The 21,166-nt window shown below is 37.5% G+C and overlaps 2 protein-coding genes across 2 annotated transcripts in view; both read left to right on the top strand.

Moving 5' to 3' along the window:
• The first annotated feature begins 4,242 nt into the window (after positions 1 to 4,242).
• On the top strand, positions 4,243 to 19,539 carry LOC142345756 (leucine-rich repeat-containing protein 57-like). Its single transcript, XM_075398058.1, has 3 exons — positions 4,243 to 4,496; positions 4,664 to 4,785; positions 18,866 to 19,539. Exons 1-3 carry the CDS (start codon positions 4,372 to 4,374, stop codon positions 19,345 to 19,347), a joined length of 729 nt encoding a protein of 242 aa, XP_075254173.1. The 5' UTR covers positions 4,243 to 4,371; the 3' UTR covers positions 19,348 to 19,539.
• Positions 6,859 to 21,166, top strand: part of LOC142345753 (potassium voltage-gated channel subfamily A member 1-like) — a 488,213-nt gene continuing 473,905 nt past the window's right edge. The window contains exon 1 of the mRNA XM_075398056.1: positions 6,859 to 6,874. The gene's annotated coding sequence lies outside the window, so the exon portion shown is untranslated. The remainder of the gene's footprint in view (positions 6,875 to 21,166) is intronic.

Here is a 21,166-nt window from a genome sequence, read left to right as displayed (position 1 = left end):
TCCCTTATGTAGTAGTAGTAGAAAATCTCTTTTGGATTCCATCCAGGGGTTGTTGACCCTTCAATTTTCAAGTGGCACGACTTTCTTGAGCAGGTTGCATGAGCCACATGAACATAAAACCCTCCTGCAGGTGCAGGAATCCATTTCGTTGTAGCTTCCTTGGAAGAACTCGATGTACAGCTTTGTGAGTGTCTGTTTGTTCAGTCCAATCGTGGTTTTAAATTTAAAAATTTGTAAATGATCTCTTCACTCCTGTTTTGGAATTGAGTCTTACTACTTCTAACTACTACTACTACTACTAAAAATTTTTTCTTAAGTTAGCTGCCTTACTCGTCGAATTCGTTGCTCGTGTGACCGAGCCATATGATGACCGGCCCTATATTGTTTGGAGTCTAACTCCTATTGACAACCCAATCGGTATCTGATGTTAAAATAAGAGGAAAACGTTGTTGCGTAAATAGGATGTGCAGTCGTTTTTCAAATCGGAATGGCTTCTGCTATTTAGAGTTCGATATGGTTATACTGAATAGTTTTATTGCGGCTTCGATTTTTGTTGAGTTTATTATGTTGAGTCGTGTGCCCAAGCCACATGATGGTCGGTGCAATTATGTGACTTGGGTTGAGCTCCTCAAGTCGGACTGTTTATACTGGTGCTAGGAAAATTGGCCGACATGGCGTTTAGCCGACAAGGAAAAAATGGGAAATTTATCCGACAGTTTTATCATAATTGGTTATAAAAGTCCCATTGGTCCATAAATCAGTAAATAATGTAAAAGAAACCAATTTGTCAAATTAAAATTACTTCCAATACTTAAAACAAACGTTTTCGAACTTTACGTTCATCGTCAGGTTAAAACTGTTTTACAAATTGTTAAAAGATAAAATGAATATGTATTTACATTTGTCTGAGATGACAATTAAAACAATTCTAGGAAACATTCTAAAAAAATCAATCGAAAATTTTTCCTTATATACAATATTTAGCCTATTTACAACACATATTTACATCTGTTATCAATTTACTTAAAAACATTCCTATTCCGGATTTTTCGATTTTGTCCATGTTCTTGTATTTTTAGGGTTATTCCGAATTTGCCCTAACCATAAGTATCCCTCCTGTGGAGGTTTTGCAAATTTCGTTTTGTCATGCACAAAATGTTTTTTGCCCTATGCATTCACATTTAGTCAAAATTATGATTTGAACTAATATTTTAGCGTGAGTTCCCTCCCCCTATATTCGTCGCGTGTGTTTAGTGCCGGCTTCAGCTTGCTGATATATATAGCTTCGATGATCATTAGTTTTTCTACTGACCGACAGGCGTCCAGAATTCTCCATTCAATGTCATTCGTGGCGCCACGACATTCAACTAGATGTTGACCCACCTGTGAATCCTTCTTTTGATGTTCTGTTATCCTTGTGGTAACATGCCGGCTTGTTTGCCCAACATAGATGGATCCGCATCCATTACATTTAATTTCATATACCACGTGGGATTTCAGATCTCTATCAAAGGATGATTTCAGGGTGGGGAGGCACGATCTTAATTTTCGCGTTGTAAAAACTACTTGCAATTCGCATAGTTTCTTCAATTTGCTTGCGAAGTTTTGAGTGAGGTTGCCTCTGTATTGTAAAAAAATAGTTGGCTTATCATTAGATTTAGTCTTGCTTTTTTGATGCTCTTTTGGTGTTGTTCTTAATTGGTCTTTACCGCCACTTATTATTTTTTCTAGAGTCTGATTCACAATTTTTGAAGACCATTCCTCTGGATATTGATTTTTGGTCCAGCAAGATTTGTTCTTTTCAAGAGCCTGATCGAAGGCCAACCAATTAGAGGTTGCATTAAAAACCCTGTGAACCGTCCCTTGAATCACATTTTTCTTATGTTGAAGCGGTGCACAGCTGCGAAAATTCAGAATTATTCCAGTGTCAGTTGGTTTTTGATACCAATGACAGGTGATATTATTTTTGCTGCTCACATTTACGTTAATGTCAAGAAAAGCCAAACCCCCATCCATGTTCACTTTTTCTAAGGTAAATTGCAGGTTGTTGTGTAATGAATTTGCAAATTTTAAATACTCATCCGGGTCACCACGAACCGTGCAGATAATATCATCCACATACCTTTTAAACAATTTCATCTCCTTATCGTGTCCCACTGTCTGTTGGTTGCTGCAATAAGTACAAATCCAAACCACATCCTGCATGTTGGCGTATTCCTCATTCGATATTTTTTGGCATCTTGCATGAAACCAGTTTTTGCATGACTCACATTCCACTCCTTTTCCTCGGTAGGTCACTCTCCGGTTACAGTCTTTGCAATTCCCGTTTTGGTCGCATCTCGAAAAGTTTTTACTGAGCTCTGGTTTTTGAAGTGATGCCTCAAACGATTTCATCCACACATTTGCTAGTATTACAGCCAGTGATGCACCCATAGCCAGTCCCTCTGATTGTACATACCAGATCCCATTACATTTGAAATGAACATTCGTCACCGCAAGCTTTAGCAAACTTTTCATGGCGGACCTTGGGATATCTGGAGCTAGGTTGCTTGAATAGAGATCTCTTAGAGCAATTTCTATAGCCTCTCCAACTGGAACGTTGGTGTACAAACTTTTTACGTCAAGAGATACTATCTGCTCGTCATCTTCAAGAGTGAGAGACTCTAAGGCTTTTCTAGCATCTTGCGTGTTGGTTTCAATGTTTGCGCCCGGTAGTTTCTGGAAAAATGGTGTCAAAAATCTGTTCAAGTTTTCGTAGCTGCTACCCGGTATTGAAAGAACAGGTCGGAGAGGTGTATCTTTTTTATGTACCTTTGCCAGGCCATAAAGCCTCGCTGGTTGTGAACCTGTTGACCTGAGTCTTTGATAAATTTTGTCACTAATTTTCCCTTGCTTCATTAAATTTTGCAGGCTGTTATTGATCTGTTTTTCATTTTTGATCACAATTTCATCTTTAGCTACTTCGATTTTTTGAAATTGATCTGAGTTCAGTACCTCATCAAGTTTTTCCCTGTACGTTGACTTCTTCATGACACAGAAACCGCAACCTTTGTCAAATGGTACCGCCAGCAAATCATTGGCTTTTAGGTAATCATGCACTTTTTTGACCCCTCTATCCAATGGGGTTTCACGTACATTTTTTGCATACCATTTTGCGGACGCCTCAATTTCACAAAGTTTCTCACCCTCAGTGTTATTCTCGCGTAACTCACGTACAATTTTGTCTACATCTGCGAGAAAGTGCACCTCATTAAACTTGTCTCTCACTGGGTGTTTAGGTCCCAACGATAGGATGTCAAGTACAAACTTTGGAAGTTCCGGGCCATCCATTATCACAACATTACTGTGGGAGCCATTCCGCAGTGGTCTATCCTGTCTCTCTGACAGTTTATCAAGTTTTCCATTAAGTCTGTTCTGAACCATTGCGGAGTGACACCTCATTTCACGCTTAATGCAGCTAACAACGGATGGCATCAGTTCTGGTCTCACCTTCTCCCTAAAACTACTCCTATCTGTCTCAAGTTTTTCCCTGAACACTTTACGGCCTTTCTCCGCACGGTTTATTTCTTGTTTTAGGAGCTTTAATTGAAAACTGTGCACCGCTTGTTCAGAAAAAATTTCATTTTTAGGAGCGCGAAACCTCAAAAAATCCGGAATTATATCATTGTTAAGGCATTGTTTTAGAAATCCAATTCGGTAATTGCAGCTAGTGACCTTATTTAAAGATTTCAAGTAATCAAGATAAAGTTTGAAACAGTTTGATTTTTTCAAAATATACCTGAGCCACGTCTTCGGTAGCAGCAACCACATACCTCAAAGAAGCTCAAGGACAGGGGGCAATGAAGCCCGATTGTTCAGGAGCTCCTCCTCCATAAATCAGTAGTTCGGTTGTGATAGATTCATATCAAGTCCCCAAGGGCCGCTGAGGCATGGCCATGGCCCGCGAAGCATGGCCACATGCGGTGAAATACCTTGTTACACTAGATGATAGACCTTCGTTACACTAGATAATGAAAAAACTGCGGTATATTTGTCCGCTACGAAATATTGTTTTCAATTGGCCAATCACAGCTTCAGAATAAGTTTTATTGCTCATTTTATCTAAATTGTCGGTTAAATTTCTCATTTTTTGGTTGTCGGCTAAACGCCCTGTCGGCCAATACTGCGGCCACCGCTTATACTATATGCTACTCGGAAGCATAAGTGAGAAACATTGAGAAAGGTGAAAATAATTTCAGAAATGTAATGCCCCTAACATTTCAGCTAACCAGTTAAGCTGATAGACGTGTTCAAATCGGAAGTTTGGCTTTCGGTTTGCAGTATTAAGAGTTCTGAGTAATAAATATTAGTAATTGAAATATCAGTGGAAACATGGGCAATGCAAGTTCTACCAAAGCGCACCTGGAAACAGCCCACAAGACTGGAACCCTTAGTTTGGCCAATAGTGGCCTTACCAAGTTGCCCGATGGAATGGAAAAGTTGCAAAATAATCTAAGGTAATTTAAACATTGAATTGAAGGACACCGTTGCTAAAGGGTTCCTGAAAATGAAAGTGTAATCATGATCTAACTACTCGTAATTTCTATGGAGAATGTTTTCCAAAAATTAAAAAAAATGAATTGACATGGTACAAAGTTTTATTGTTTCTGCATTGTTTATCCAGAACTCTTGATGTGAGTGGAAACAAATTGGGCAAGCCTGATAGTGTGCCAGGGTGGGTGGGTAAGCTGCAAATGCTGAAGACACTCGTGATGGTTGGCTGTGAGCTCACTGAAATACCAGAAGGTCTGTCTCACGTGGAACATTTTTTGCGTGTATGTTAAAAAAGCTGTGAGGCGATAGCTCGTCTTTCACAATACACCATGTTCTTTTACCATTGGAAGTTGTTACAATTGAAAAAAATGTTTGACTATTCGAAGAGGAGTATTAGCGGAGCGTCTTTTTTGATTTAAAGTCATGATGGCGTGCTTATTACGTCTCAACATTTTAAAACCTTATTGCTGACGCCTCTTTTTCAATCATTGCTACGAAGCTGTAAGCTCAGCATAGCTATATTGCGTTTTTTGTTTCATCTGACGCTATTTTCGTTTTTTCAAGCCATGTAGATCGAAAGTGTAGCCTCGTTCACGTGGTCATGCGTCTGGTCAGCTGCCTTTATGCGCGTGACGTCATTTGCAACGCTAATTTAGTATGACTTCTTAGATGACTTGAGTGATAACTGACTTACCTCACTCTCCAAATGACGTTTTAAGGTAAATTCAGGGTGGCCGCCGTATTGGCCGACAGGGCGTATAGCCGACAACCAAAAAATGAGAAATTTAGCCGACAATTTAAGTAAAATGAGCAATAAAACTTACTCTGAAGCTGTGATTGGCCAATTTAAAACACTATTTCGTAAGCGGACAAATATACCGCAGTTTTTTCATCGACTAGTGTAACGAATGTCCATCAACTAGCGTAGCAAAGGTATTTTAACGCATCTGGCCATGCCTCGCGGGCCATTGCCATGCCTCAGCGGCCCGTGGGACTTGATATGAATCTATCACAACCGAACTACTGATTTATGGACCAATGAGACTTTTATGACCAATTGAAGTAAAATTTATGACCAATTATGATAAAACTGTCGGCTAAATTTCCCATTTTTTCCTTGTCGGCTAAACGCCCTGTCGGCCAATTTTCCTAGCACCTAAATTCAGGTTACTCGTTACAAGGGCAGTGAAAGACCGCTGCTGAACAATATTTCGGGAGGCAATTAGGTTGGACAAAAATGCGGTCAAAATAATTTTGTATCGCGTATTCAAAGCAGTTTTACAGCTGTGAGCTGAGCGTAGCCTTAATGCGCTACTATTGGTTTTTACAATGCAAAGAATTGCATTGAAAAAGAGGGCTCCAAGAAATGGAATATTGGAGGAGTGCATTTTTCAAGTTTGATGAGTGGACCAAAGAGTGACGGTTTTGTTATACATCTGTTTCGAAGAAAAACATAAATTGAAGTCTGAAAGTAATCTCTAAGCTGGCCACTTTTCAAAAGGTTTTGAAGGTTTCCATTGACCATAATATTAATTTTTAAGTTCTGTTGCTAGCGCTTGAAGTTTTTGGATTTTTCCGTATTTCGTTATATGGCATTTATTGGGAATTGAAAAGACGCCTATTGCTTATCGGCCTTGGCAGCTACCAATTAAGCAGCGGAATTCGTGTGCGTGGCATTAACTGCAGACTGTTTGGATTTTCATGTCAGTTTTTAGAACAGATTAATCGAGTTATTTTGATTAAATCGTTTGTTGAATAAATCGAGTTATTTTGACAGCTCGGGTATTTTCTTCGAATTTTTAATTTGGAAATTTTCATCAGGACATTTACGTTTTCACGAAAAGATTAACAAATTGACAGCTTCTTGTCTTCCAATTTCTTCATCTGGACATTGAAACTTATCCAATTCTGTGTCTAATTTACATCAGCTAATTCAGTTCCTGTCAGGTTTATTTGCTGAGGCCTGTTGGTTTATGCAAAATTGTGGCAAAAAGTATCTGGCATTGAAAAAATGCTTACCTTTTTGTAGGGTTGGTGCTTTCTGCTGACGTTTTTAAAGCTGGCTATATCTGATGATTTGTTGTTAATTAATTTCGATGGGGCAGATTTTCAGTTATCTTTCTAAAAGAATTTATTTGATTTTAAGAATTTATTTGATTCTTTAATAACTTTTTCCTGCTCTCAAAGTTTTGTCTGAGCAGATTTTTTTTGTGAATCTCCAAACAGAAGTGCCCCGATCAGTGTAATTAATTGTGATACAATTTTTATACAATCTTTTACGGGTTTCTCCATTTCTTATTTGTTTCTAAACTTATTAGATAAACTTAAACTTATTAAATAGGTTTTTTCATGTGATATGAACTACGTAAGGTGTGGAAGGCCCTCAATGGATGGATTTTAGAAACCTTACTGATGAGATACCATACATTCAAATCTTCAAGTGCTGAACCGAAAACCCTATTGATTGGAGATTCACAGGTCCGACAACTTCAATTCGCCAACGTCAATATTCTTTCACTTCCGGGAGCTGGTGTGCAAGATGCGTATAGGTTTGTCCCTCAAGCAGGTATTTACGATAGTATTATACTGTTTATTGGTGGAAACGACCTGTACAAAGGATATCACCCCTCCCAGGCTAGCGTAGACGGAAGTAGCGAATAGTATCATTGATCTTGCCGAAAGTTTGTATAACGTTGCGAATAGAGTTTTTGTCATTGGAATAACCCCCCCCCCCCCGCATTCCCCCCGAACCTAAATTCGAGGCTCTCAAAGAATACATCGACGATCACGAAATAAACAGGTACGCAGCGGTCAACCGTAAACTTGCGAAGAGAGCTGAATTTGAACGCTGGGGTTATCGAGGCCTTGCAGAAAGGAGTTTTTCAGTTGTTCATATTGCTGAGAAGGTTAGTGTGCATCTCAACGATTACGGACTCAGCCAGATACGAATGATATTGAAAGACAAAATTCTGTACAAACGTTTCGCGAAAGTACTTGCGTGGAAAGAGCATCCAAGAACTTTCGAGTGTACACGGCAAACGGGCTGTCTGTGCGGCAGTTTTCGAGGTAAGATAGACCATAGGCTCCTTCCGTCAGGAGACCACGGTTCTATCTTTTTCTCGTTTCGTTCTTTCTTGTGGTTTAGATAAGCCATAGGCTCCTTCCGTCAGGAGACCGCGGTCTTATCTTCCACTTCTATATTTCTTCTTTCAAGTAATTCCAAAATTTTCACATAAAAATATCTATTTTAAGTCAGTCCTCAGCAGTAATAAAAACCAGCGCAAATTTCCAAAACATTAAGATTTAAGTTAAAACGGGAATGGGCAAAGAACAACAAATGAAAAATCAACGGTGTAAAACTTGCTCGACAAACATCGAATCAAAATCAGCTGTTTTTCATTGCGTAGCATGTGGCAATAATATGCAATTAACAACTAAGTGCACAGGAATGTCAACAGAGGCAATCTTTGGAATTAGTAGTATTATAAACAACGTGCTACTAGTGAGCCAAAGTTGTGTGGATCTAAAAAAGAAAGATCTCATTATAGAACAATTAGCCAATAGCAGGGATGACGAAAAAATCAATAAAATGCATACCGAAATCGAAGAACTAAGAGCAGAAATAAAAGCCAACAACTTATCGCTTAAAACAGAGCTCCATGAAATAAAAACAAAAACTTTTGAAAAAACAACTCCCCTGCTGAACCAAAATTGCCAAAAGAACCATCGTATAAAAAGCCTGTAAATAAGGAACAATATCACGGAATTAGGTTCCGTGGAATACCAGAGCTAAATTCCAAAAGTACCAGGGACAGATACGAGCATGAGTTAAAGGAAGTGAAAGCCATAATAAAGCACCTGAAAGTCTTTTGCAATGTGACTGATTTTAAACGACTAGGAAAATTTTCCGAAAATAAGCATCGAACCCTGGTAGTTAAGATAGATAGTGACTACGCCAAGAGACTTATTCTATTATCCCTGAGGAAACTAAAAGACTACAGCAAGCGAGTTTTTATTAGTAAAGAATTAAATCCAGAAGAGCAGGCAAAAGAAAACGAAATGTTACAAATGAGAAGGACATTAATAAATCAAGGTACAAGTGCCAAAAGTCTAAGAATACGAGATCTTGTTCTCCAAAAGTTGACAGACAAAAACTGGGTCGACCTGGGCTCCAATGAAAATGAAAATAGAATTGCAATAGACTGACTCAAATTCAAACGTAATTATATTTCTAACTTACAATGTAAGAAGTCTAGTCGACCTCAAACGCAGAACGAACTTTGTAAACTGTCTGTCAATGGAAAACATGGATATCCTATGCCTAACTGAAACATGGCTAACAGACGATATACCCAATGAGGGACTTTTCTTAAGGAATTCATGATCCATCCTAATGACCGAAAAACTGATAATCACAAAACAAAGCACGGAGGAGTTCTCATTGCGGTTAGAAATAGCATATCTCATGAAAGAGTAGGACTAAAAAATACGGATGAGTATGTTGTTGTCAAAATTGAACCAAAAAACACAGCTTTCTGAATATGCTGTTGTTACAACCCACCAAAAGCAAGCCCTATAGGTGGTCTGAAACGTCAATGATCGACCTTCTCGATGAGCTAAAGACACATGCGGAAAAAGAAAATTGTGAAACGATTATTCTCACAGGCGATATTAATCATGAGATCACTTGTTGGAAAACATTGAACTCAGCAAATGATTACGAAAACAAAATTGTTGAGAAATTTAGTGAATATCATTTTCAGGAAATTTTGAACCATAAACAAATGGGACAACTGGATGTCTTCCTTACTACAAACAATCCCAATCAAGTAATAAACCGTGATATAAAAAACGAGTTCAATAAATCGTTTGATTCCGATCACGATGCTTTTACTGTGAAGATTGAGGCGCAAACAGATATGCAATCCGAAACCAAACAGCATAAGTTTGCGTTCAACAAAGCTGATTGGAAAGAGTTAAATAACTATATACTAGAAAACCCTTTCAAACCATATTGCTACAGCAACATTGACGAACTAGTCAAGCAATGGTATACATGGCTTGATGACGTATTAACTAAAAGCGTTCCCAAAACCACGCAGCACAGATCCAACCTTCCCACCTGGATAAAAAAGGAATCCTCCCATCTCATAAGATAGCCAAAAGTGCAAATACTTTAACGATTTCTTCTCCAGTGTTTTCCTCAAAAGTAATACAATTAAAATGAAGAACTCTTACGAAAAACGAAAATTTAACAAAGTAAACATTGACGAAAGACAAATCAAGGAGATACTAACCAAGCTTCAGACAAATAAAGCTTGTGGACCTGATAATGTTGGAAATACAATCCTGAAAAACCTGCCAACCCTCTCAAAATCATTGCATATAGTTTTCCAAGCCGCTTTAAATGAAGGGTGTTTTCCAGCATACTGGAAAACAAGTGAAGTTATCCCAATTTTTAAAGATGAAAACAGAGCAATGATAGAGCAATACAGACCGATCAGCTTACTTTGCAATGTCTCGAAGGTTTTAGAAAAGTTATATTTCAATGAAATTTACGAAATAGTCAAACCACATATGGATAACTCTCAACATGGATTTAGGAGACATAGGTCTGTGGTTACACAACTTCTGCTCTTTCTAAATCTTCTGTACAAAGAACTTGATGACAAAGAAAGTGAATTGTTTGTACTGTACTTAGATTTTAAAAAAGCTTTCGACAGCGTACCACACGACAGGTTACTAGAAAAAGTTGAAGAGCTGCAAATCTGTGGAAATTTCTTGAAAATCATTGCAAGTTACCTCACTGAAAGAAACAATATGTAAAAGTTAATGAATGCAAATCTGAAATTTTTCCAGTTACTAGCGGAGTCCCGCAGGGGTCACTCTTAGGTCCTCTCCTATTTATTATATACGTGAACGATCTACCAAGTTGAGTCAAATTGTGAAGCTTTTGGGTATGCTGATGATTTCAAGTTAGTATCAACTCAGCCAGCTGATATCGGAACAGCTCTAGAAGCCATAGAAAGCTGGTGTGAAGTGAACAAAATGAAGCTGAATGAAAACAAATGTTACGTCTTACCAGTAAAACAACAGCAAAACTGCGAATACAATTTCCAGCTAAATTCTAAATTCCTAGAGAGCAAGTTTGAACAAAAAGATCTGGGTGGCATTATATCTGCAAATTTCTTTTGGAGAGCAAATAGTCTAAAACGATGTAAAAAAAGCTTCGAAAGCTTTCTATTTTCTCAAGCGAAACGTATCGATTTTAGCAAACAGTAGAACAAAACTTAATGCTTACGTGGGATATGTCATACCAGTAATAAGTTATGCCTCAGTGGTTTGGTTTGTTAACAAAGCAGAATGCAAAGAAGTAGAACGTATCCAAAAGAAAGCCACGGCATGGATTCTCAGTAGTTGGGAAATGAATTATAAAAGTAGAATGGCAAAACTCAAGCTTCTGCCGCTATCATACTACTTCGAACTCCATGATTTACTAACGCTTTTAACTTTGTTGGGAGTCAATTACAACATCAATTTGCCAATAAAATTAAACGAATGTGCAGTAACCACACGACAAAACGAGCTCGTAGCAATTGATAAAACTGGTACCAAAAAAGCGAATGAGAATTTTTGGCTTAGATCCAGCAAGCTACTGAATATCTTTATTAAAAGCGCTAACATTGAAATAAAGCAGATTGACAAACAATATCTAACAAAAGTTTACTGGAGTTACTTCGAAAATTGTTACTCTGAAGTCAACTCCTGTCCTTGGACCTTGCTCTGCAATTGTGGCAGCTGTAACACAATTCAGAAAGTGGTCAACTCTACCCCTCAATGATGGTTGCAAAACCTTGTGCACACTACACAGAAGCCTATACTCTCTCTCTCTCTCATGAGTTTCGGATTCCGTACGTCTGCTGTATCTTAATAAACGAACTGTTTCAAAATCGCAATGGGTAATTTCCGTTCAGTTAGTTTTTTTAAAGAAGTTGAAGGCGTTTGTCTTAATTAAGTAAATTTTTCTTTTTAATAGCCGCACAGCGATAGATGGTCTATTATTGGCCTTCTATTGATTTTTTATTTCGTCGCCGCGATTTTTGTTACGACCATATGACGTCACAACCACTTCAAATCTGCTTTTTGTTCATTCGTTAATGCAAATTCAACTGAAGTGCGTGTGTGACGTCATTTTTCGCTCTTAGTGGAGCAAGTTTTTTTTTCATTCGCGTGATAAAGTTTTTGGTCACATGACTTACCTCACTCTCAAAAATTACTTCCTCATTTTGAAATTGACTTTTATTTACTTAAATTCAGAGAGATAAGGTCAAATGGGTGTGTGTCACTCTAAATGAAGGTTATTTGAGAGCAGCTAATAGAGGCAGCAAAAACTTATACAGATTTTTAATCAAAATATAGCATATCAGCCTTCAATGAAAAGACGAATATTTTGGTCTGTCTTTTTTACTGTTTTTTTTAGACTGCAGATCTACGAAGCTATTGCGGCTATTTTCTGGCAATCTGCCAGCTATGTTAAATGTTTTGTTTAATCTGTAGATGTTTTAATACTCTAATGGCTCTTGATTTTAATGATGTCCTGGTTAAGTAACTGTGTCTGCAGACCGGTGTCAGTTAAAATCTTTGCTTCGATTAACTTCATGGTCTGAAGAGCGGTTCTTTATTGTTTGGCCCTATCTCCTCATTCAACGTCTATCCGCCCTTAAAACAGCACGCTCGCCCTTAGCAGCGCTCACCATCCACCCATCACTCTGCTCCCAAGCTCACCCCAATTAAGCTGAAGCTAGCCTACATATGCCTGAGCCAGCTACTGACGAAGCCAACTGCTCGCCAGTCATTTCAAAACAATTCGTCCGACGTTAGTTGGTTATGTTTTAAAATTTCATAGTTAAATTGTTTCCCAGAAAAAGTCAAACAAGCCTAGAATCGATTTGAACTGCAGTACAATAAAAAATAAACGAAATAAGGAGTTTTTTTACTAAGTGATATTTTTTAGATTTCTCTGAGATTAATAAAAAAAGCTAAGAGTTAATTAAAAATTAGAATTTGAATTTTCCGGAGTATACTGTTTAGTATACTCCAAGGGGAGTATTCTCCAAGGGGAGAAAGTCTTGCTTTTTATTTCGTTTAAGATGCTGACATTGATTTGATGTTTTTAGATGCGGCAACAGCTGGTGCGATCAATTGTTTACTTGAGTTTTTCCCAAAAATCTTCCGGCTATGTTTTCAATCAATGGGGCAAACTGAACATTAAATTTTGAGGATGAAAAGAAGTTATAGCAGCAAAGAGTTTGATTGGCGTTCTATTGGGTTTTTATGTTTTCTTAAAAATTTTGTCACCAGCATATGATTGCGTTCGTGATGTCATTGTGCTCTCTTATTAAAACTACTTGTTTTGTTCAATCGCTTGATGGACTTTAGAGTGACATTTACTCAGCTGAGTAAATGTCACCCTAATAAAGCTAGTTGATGTTAGCTAATAGAAAAAAAAACACAAGTTACATAATATCTCAGAATTCAGTGTATGAAACCTGATAGCTCTTCTTCAGTCTTCTTTTTAGTCCTTGAGACTACAGAAGCTTCTCTACGAAAGCTACAAAGCTACAGAAGGTATTTTCCTCGCAATCTGACAGCTTCTGTGGTTGAGCTTTGCTTTTTAATAGCCGCCCTCATCTTCTCAGCCGGCTATTATAGCGCTCCTATTTTTTACAATTCAAAGAATTGGAATTGTATTGGGGCGCTGTCTTTTTTTAACATCTGTTCATACATTTTCATGATTTTTGAAGTTAAATTGGAGTGGTGATTTTGGTCACGCCGAAACAGGAAGTGGAGCGAAAAAGCGAGTGATTTTGAGGCGTGAAATATTTCCACTCTAATTTTAAAGTAAAGTGAGAAAACGGTGTTTGAACCAAATTTCATTTTCTCGCTAGTGGTTTTTTTGTTCGCATGCGGCATTGATTTTCTGTTTTCTTTTAATCTGTTTTTTTAGAAATGGTTTTCCCAATTCACCCATAGTCCGTTCTAGGTCTAGTTGTTTGTTAGTCAATGAAAATTCTTTGAATTGTACGTCAGTACTTGTCCTGCTGTTTACTTCGTCGTATTAATGTTTTTTGCGCTTTACCTTAGTTCACAGCTTGTTCAACATTTTGCGTGAAATCTTTTTGACTCTTTTAGGCTATTTTCACTCTTCTCTCATTGTGCTAAAAGTGTTTTTAGACAGCAGTTGCTCATCAAAGCAATTCAAAATGAACAGATTCAGTATCAAAAAACGAAATCAGAAATAGAAATGGGATAAACCCATTAAGCCCAATTTTAGATGCCCGTTACTCGAACTTTGTTCTTAGTTACCATCTCTAATGCTTATTGGTATTGATACTAGCCCCTGTGTCGTCTCACTACGAAACAGGAGTATGTTCAGCTCCAAAATGACATCAAAATAGTTCTCACTTTAAAATTGTTTGCGTACAAAAATCATTATTAGTTTTTCTCTTTCAATCCCCATCATGGTTATGGGAATCAATGGCGGCCATTTTCCGGCGATCTGCCGTTATGTTTCTCCTTACGTCATACTTCTGTATCTGTCTCATTATAGCATTTGCTAACAAACCGTTCTTGCTAACAAAAATTTCATAGACCAGTGACCATCTGAAGACACAACGTGGAGCATAGTTTTTTTATCCTTCGGGATGTTAGTCCGAGAAGGGTTATCTTTAGAATGTATTGCAACTCGACTTGAATACCTTATTTCGTTCATTTGCTGAATATGAATACTCAACTTCATAACTGAAAGCATTCACTCGTAGTAATAATCAATGAAAAAAGTAAGTCTTCAACAAACTTCTAAAACTTCATTTCATCGTCAATACGTTTCACTTGAGCTGGGGGTCAATTGCTCAATTTTAAACCCGCAGAACTTAGACAACGCATGCTGAAATTGGATATAATTTTGCCTTTCATTAAACACCAATCATGAATAATAAGGCTGACCGACAGGATAATTAGACTGAGTGGTTTCTCTGCATCAAACGTGTCCTGTTATTTAAGTTAAAGCCTGTCTTATATTCGTTAATTATTAATTACTCAAGTAGTTTTTAATTGCTCTCAAACAAAGTTTAGCAATTATAGTTGTCCCGTGGTCTCGTCCGACTTTTCGTTTGACTGATTTTTTGTATGAACCATATGACTTTTCGTCCTCAAAAACGGGATAAAAAGGCAGCGCCCAGATGGCATTATGTTCTCTTAGAGCCTTTCAGCTCACTAGTCTCCATGTAAGCGGTTCACAGAAACTTTTGGAGACGTATACTCATGTTGTGAAAAGCGGACCCCCACGAACCCCCCCCCCCCCCCCCCACAACCCCTCTCCCACATAACCGCCCTCCCCGCGCAATCCCATCCCTGCGTTAGTCGATTGTTTATTTTTTGCGGTGTGATCGTCTGGATTCTGGTTCGTTTGAGAGAGTTGGTACGGTATCTTGATATTTTAATTTTCAGTATACTTATGGGAAGAGAAAATCATGCTGAAATTCATAAGCGAACATTTGAAAAGTATTATTCCAACAAACCTAATGTTTGTTATTTTTTTAAAACAGTTGATTCATACTTTTTTGTTTTCTTCCTAAAACTGTTAGTTTGTTGTTCACTTGTACGTCTCATGCTGTCAGGGGACATTGAATTGAACCCAGGGCCTCATCTGGAAAATTTAATTGAGTATTTAAGTTACTTAAAAAACAGTGGAACAAGCCACTCGCCTTTATTTTTCCTTATTAATTGTCAAAGCTTGAAGAACAAGTTTGAAGAGTTTGCTAATTTTTTGCAAACAGCTCCCATTAATGCGTTTGTCGCTGTAACTGAAACCTGGTTGGACACTGATTGTAACATTGAAAATAACTTTTTAACAGCATCGCATACTTTCTTTGCGAAATGTAGATCAGACAAAACAGGGGCTTCAAAGGGCGGAGGTGTAGGCATTTTTGTCCCGAAAAAATTGAACGCCGATATTAAACGAAGCCTTGAAACGGTTGATGAGAGTTTTTTTGAATCCATTTGGGTTGAAATAACAGACCCTCTGACTGAAAAATTACTTGTTTACGTTTCTTATTGCCCAAACAAACGTCTTGGTGAGTCTTTTCTTGATCAGTTAAGTACCGAAGTATCGGGGGCATATAGCGTTACAGATAACGTTATATTGCTGGGAGATTACAACTTGAATTATCTGAACAAGACAGAAAAAACTAAACTAGACGTTTTTGCGTCAAATTCAGGATTAGAAATTGTTAACCTAAGGGATGCAACCAGAGGTACTGATAAAACATTTACACTTATTGATCACTGTTTTGTTTCAAAAGATCAGATAATTGCCTACAATGTCACAACAACCCCTTTTAACTCCGACCATTTTCTTGTTATCTTCGAATCAAACCTCCCATTGAAATCTGAGAGTGACAACATAATAACGATGAGAAGTTTTCGATTTTTCTCACGCTCTAAATTTAACAGAGATCTTGCCCCCGCCGAATGGTTTAGAATGTACCAATGTGAGAATGGCAACGATATGTTTGATTCATTCATCGATATTTTTGAGAAAATTGTTGAAAAACACGCACCAATTCAGAGTGTTAAGAAAGGGGGAGAAATTTCTAAGAATTCTAAGCCCTGGTTAACACAAGAATTGAAACATTTGATTGCCCAAAAACATTTTTTGTTCAATAAATGGAAAAGAAGTCCTGACAGCGAGACGTACAGTGAATTTAAGCGCTTAAGAAACTTAAGAAATAGGAGACTAAGGGAGGCGCACAACAGTTTCTGCATCAATTTCTTCCAAAAACTACCAACAAGTAAGGAACAATGGAAATTCATTAAACAAAAGACCAGTCCGAGTGAAAGAGTTGTCAAGGTTGATGAAATCAGATTAGACAGTGGTGAAATTTCAAGGGAACCAAAAAACATTGTCAATTGTCTAAATAGAGCATTTTCTAATCTAGGAGTTTTCAAAGGTTCTGATATTGCTTGTAAATACCCTGATAAACTTAATATACCTGAATTCACATTCAGAACTGTGACTAGAAAAGAACTTTATTCAGTCATTGACTCGCTTGACGATAACAAAGCAGCAGGACCTGGTGAATTCTCAATTCGACTCATAAAGTCTTGCAAATTAGCTATAGGCATTCATCAACAGTTCGCCTTGAATGAGTGCATTAAGCAGAATGTTTTCCCAACTAAAATTAAACTAGCCTATGTTACACCAATTTTTAAAAAAGGTGATAAATTCGATAGCACAAATTATCGACCAATTTCTGTAATTCCGAGTTATGCAAAAATTTTTGAGCGCCTCCTGACTCAGATAATGGAGTTCATTGATAAGCATAAAATTATAAACAAAGAGCAATTCGGATGTCAGAAAAAAAGTCTGCAACAGATGCAGTTCTAGAACTGGTTGAAACAGTTTCGGCTAATTTAGATAAAAGCAAAGAAACTCTGGCTATTTTTCTAGACCTTGCAGAAGCGTTTAATTCCATTTCGCATAACATTTTCCTTAAAAAAATTGAAATGTATGGTTTTTTCCCAGGAAGCGAAAGAGTTATTGTTTTAATTTCTTGCCAACAGCAGACAAAAGGTAAAACTTAATGGCGTATTCTCTGATTGTGAAATTTTGAATCACGGTGTGCCACAAGGAACTGTTTTAGGACCACTCATTTTTCTTTTTATATGTGAACGATGTCTCATCTAATATAAGCACAACGGAAAAGGTAATTCAATTCGCAGATGACACAAGTATTGTCTGTTGTGGACAGAAAGGTAGCTTACATGGAAAAGTCACGGAAATTTTACAAAAAACAGAAGAATATGTAGAGATGAACAAACTAACTTTGAATACAAACAAAACCGAATCAATCTTTTTCTCGCGCGATAATTCTGATTTCGGATCTATTTTTTATGAAAACGAAGTTCTCACAACACAAAAAAGTTGCAGATATCTTGGTATTCAAATAGACAGGAATCTTAGTTTTGAGGAGCAGCTGAATAAAACCTTGAAAAAGATGGCTCATGCTATAAGATCAATTTACCTTATAAGACATCAAGTTCCCCTGAACGCGCGCATTCTTCTTTTAAAATCACTTGTGCTTTCGCACTTATCATTTTCGGCAATCTTTTTTCAAAATTTATCTGCAAAAAACCTAAAACGCCTTAACCGACAGATTAACTGGGGTATAAAGGTGTGCTTTCTACGCAAAAAGTATGACAAAGCGAGAGATCTGCTAATCCAGACAAAAACCCTACCAGCTGAGCTAATAATAGCAAAAATGTCGCTAATAAAATTTTATTATGATATCGCTAGGCCAGAAAATTCTGAAAATTTTCACGGGTATCTGAGTCTTCATCAAAATACTCGAACAAAACTATTCAAAGTTAGACAAAATGCCGAAACAAGCTTTGGAATGAATTCGATTGTTCGTCAATGCGTACAAAAATGGAATAAGTTACCACATTGGCTTCGGTTGGCAAAAAATGGAAACGTTTTTAAGAAAACGTTGAATGATTTCTTGCTCTCACAACATGAAAAAATTTCTTTGAATAGTAACGTAGGAGCTTTTAAAAGTTATTTTTATTTTTAGGAAGAAAACAATCGAAAGAAAATTTTAAAATGTGATTCTTTAAGAAAATTGTTGATGTTTATTATATTATTTTGTTTGAATGATTTGAAATATTTTTTGTTTCAGGTATATTTAACCGTATGGTTATAATTTTAATTTACTTGTTGCAAAAAAACTTACTTACTTATGTATCTCCTCCGTATATCCGAAAATGCATTCTGCCGCTATAGGTGTCATTGATGGGGATATATTTGCATCTCTGTAGGTAGATTTTTTGCTTCCGCAATTAGCCGCTTGCTGTTTCAGTATCTGGATCTTTCCTGGTAGTTCCATCCAGCCTTGTCGGTTTCGAAGTTCAACTTTTCGCGAGCGGTGACGTTGATTTATTTTCACATGATTTGCGCAACCGATTTATACATTTCTTTCGCACCTTTGACATTGACTGTATTCTGTATATGAATATCGTAGTTATTGGTAGCACAGGTCGCACTCGTTTTATGATCCGCCGGCATCACGATTGGCTTGAAATTAATTTCTTCCACCAGAAACTTAAATCCTCTTTAAATCAGAGGCTATCCAATCAAAGTCAGGCCTTGGTTTAATGAGGCTAATCAGCGTGAAATCCTGTCGACTAATTCAAATTTAAAAGTAGAGTATGTTTGATACCGAACAACTTCCTCCAAGAAATTAATTTTAAGCGTGTGCATGTGTGTTAACAGGTGTTTACAGTTTGGGTAAACTGGAAACTCTAAATGTCTCATCAAACGCAATCAAGACTCTCTCAGCGCGCATCTGTCAACTGAAGAACCTGAGGACTCTCAACATCACCAGCAACAACATCGAGACCCTCCCAGACTCAATCAGCCAGTGCAAGCATCTAGAGGCCCTGGAGTCGAGCAATAACAGACTGCAGTCTCTACCATCAAGCATAGGGAATTTGAATATAGTAGAACTGAATGCAAATAGAAATCGACTCTCAGACATTCCCACGGAACTTAAAGATTGTACTCGGTTGAAAACTCTGCGATTGGAAGAGAACTGCTTGACTTTGAGCGACAATGTCAGAGTTGTTTTGGCGCAATCACAGGTGTCACTCATTTTGTTGGATGGAAATTTGTTCACGCAGAAAGAATTGGACGGTACTAAAGAGTATGAGTCATACATGGAGAGGTTTACAGCAACTAAAAAGAAAATTTTCTGATGGAACTCGTGAATAGATTTTATAAAGATTAAAGTAGCTAGTTAAAGTTTTTCTATCTCATCACTTGAACCTCGTGCTTTTTAGATTTCGATCTTCTTAATCAATTATTTTTTTTTTGCTATAAATTATCCATGTATTATCTCTGAAGTAAATCTGATTGTAAATTTGATGAACTCGAATATTGAGTAACCATTTTTTAAGCAAGCTTGAAGTTCTGCAATTTCTTAAGAGAATGTTGTGATATGAGAGTGGAAAACTGGTTGTCGTCGCTTCGTAGTTTGCGCTAACTTGAAGTAAGTTAACCATACATTTTGTTAGTCATTCAAAAGAATGAGTCGAGTGGCCCTGTGAATTTCCGTTGACGAGAGTAAAGCTAGCTTCTTTTTCTCGTAGCTGAGCCAAAAGCTAGCCCGACGCATGTCGCCTCTAACGTCAGTCGTCTGCAGTTAACATTTTATAGCAGAAAGTCTTTAGCCTCCTAAAAAATGCAGCTATAATTGTCCGCCATGAACGTAAAAATGTCATGCAAGGTGTGATAAACGTAGTTTTTCAAGTACCAGAAGTTGTACAGCGTGGTAATAATTTGCCCTCAGAAACTTAAAAACTGTTTGAATAAGTAACTAACCTTACAATACTTAGGGCCTTTTTTAGTGCCAACACGCCTTGCCAGATCACCGCCTATTGTCCGAGTAGCTAATTTATGGATAAGATTATATATGCCTGCAATTCCAGGGAATGGTTAAGACCATAATATACGGTAGCAAGATTCTAGAAACATAGCTGGCACATTGGCAGAAAACAGCTACGATGGCTTCTTCGTAGAATACTGTCAAAAACCAATAAAAGAAATGGTCTAAAGAACAAGAAATATTTAATTGTTCTCAACCCCCCCCCCCCCCCCCCCGTATTCACACCCAACCCTTCGACACCCTCGAACCTGGTGATTTGCCCCCCCCCCCCCCTCCCACTCCGCCTCCGCTCGCTCGCGGCCACTAAAGCTGGCATCCCTAAGCCCCAGCTTGCTACTACCAAAACCAACTGGTCGTTTGAGAGCACTTCGCCCGATGTTAGTCGGTGATGTTATGCTGTATTTAGAGTAAAACTCTTTTTCTAAAGTTGCACTCAAACAGCCTGTTCATTTGTGAGAATAAGTCCATTAGCGAGTAAGATTGTGCCCACAAAGGAAGTCGTGACCAAAAACTTATTCTCTCGCTTGAACAATGGACTGACACTAATCAGAGTGAAAATGAATACACAAAATCTAATTAGAAGTCAGCGTGACGGCATATGGTCTTAAGACAAATCTTGACAGTTTGATTTAAGTGTCCTATGAACCAAGCAGACAGCAGCAAATTTGCAGAAAACTGATAAAAACACAAACGATTGATGTCGGCAAGAGCGCAAAGATTTTTGAATTAAAGTTGCGTCCGAGGCAATCGGACTAAAACTTTCTAAAACATTAATATACTTAACAAAAGAAAGCAGTGTAAAAACTATTAAAATATAATATAAATAGACATCACTAAAGATATGTGGCAAAATTATCAACAAATAAAGGATTTATTCAAAAATTCGCCAGAACTATTAGAGGATATGTTGAAAAAGTGCAGGAAAAGTCCTGGCATAGACCCCGTAGAATTGAACAAAACCAAGGCCTAACTTTCAATCACATCAGGGTTACAAATTTGGTAGTTTTGAAAGCATACAATTGCACATGTAGTATTACGAAAACCGTTACAAATGAACGGATAATTAATCCCGCATTGGAGCGAACGTATGTAGGACTTAATTAACCATTCTTTCACTGCACGCTAAACAA

Source organism: Convolutriloba macropyga, chromosome 9 (genome assembly GCF_964194025.1).
Source record: "Convolutriloba macropyga chromosome 9, txConMacr16.3, whole genome shotgun sequence".
In the NCBI taxonomy this organism is placed as follows: domain Eukaryota; kingdom Metazoa; phylum Xenacoelomorpha; order Acoela; family Convolutidae; genus Convolutriloba; species Convolutriloba macropyga.
Note: the sequence above shows the minus strand (reverse complement) of the source record. Positions and strands in the feature narration are given on the sequence as shown.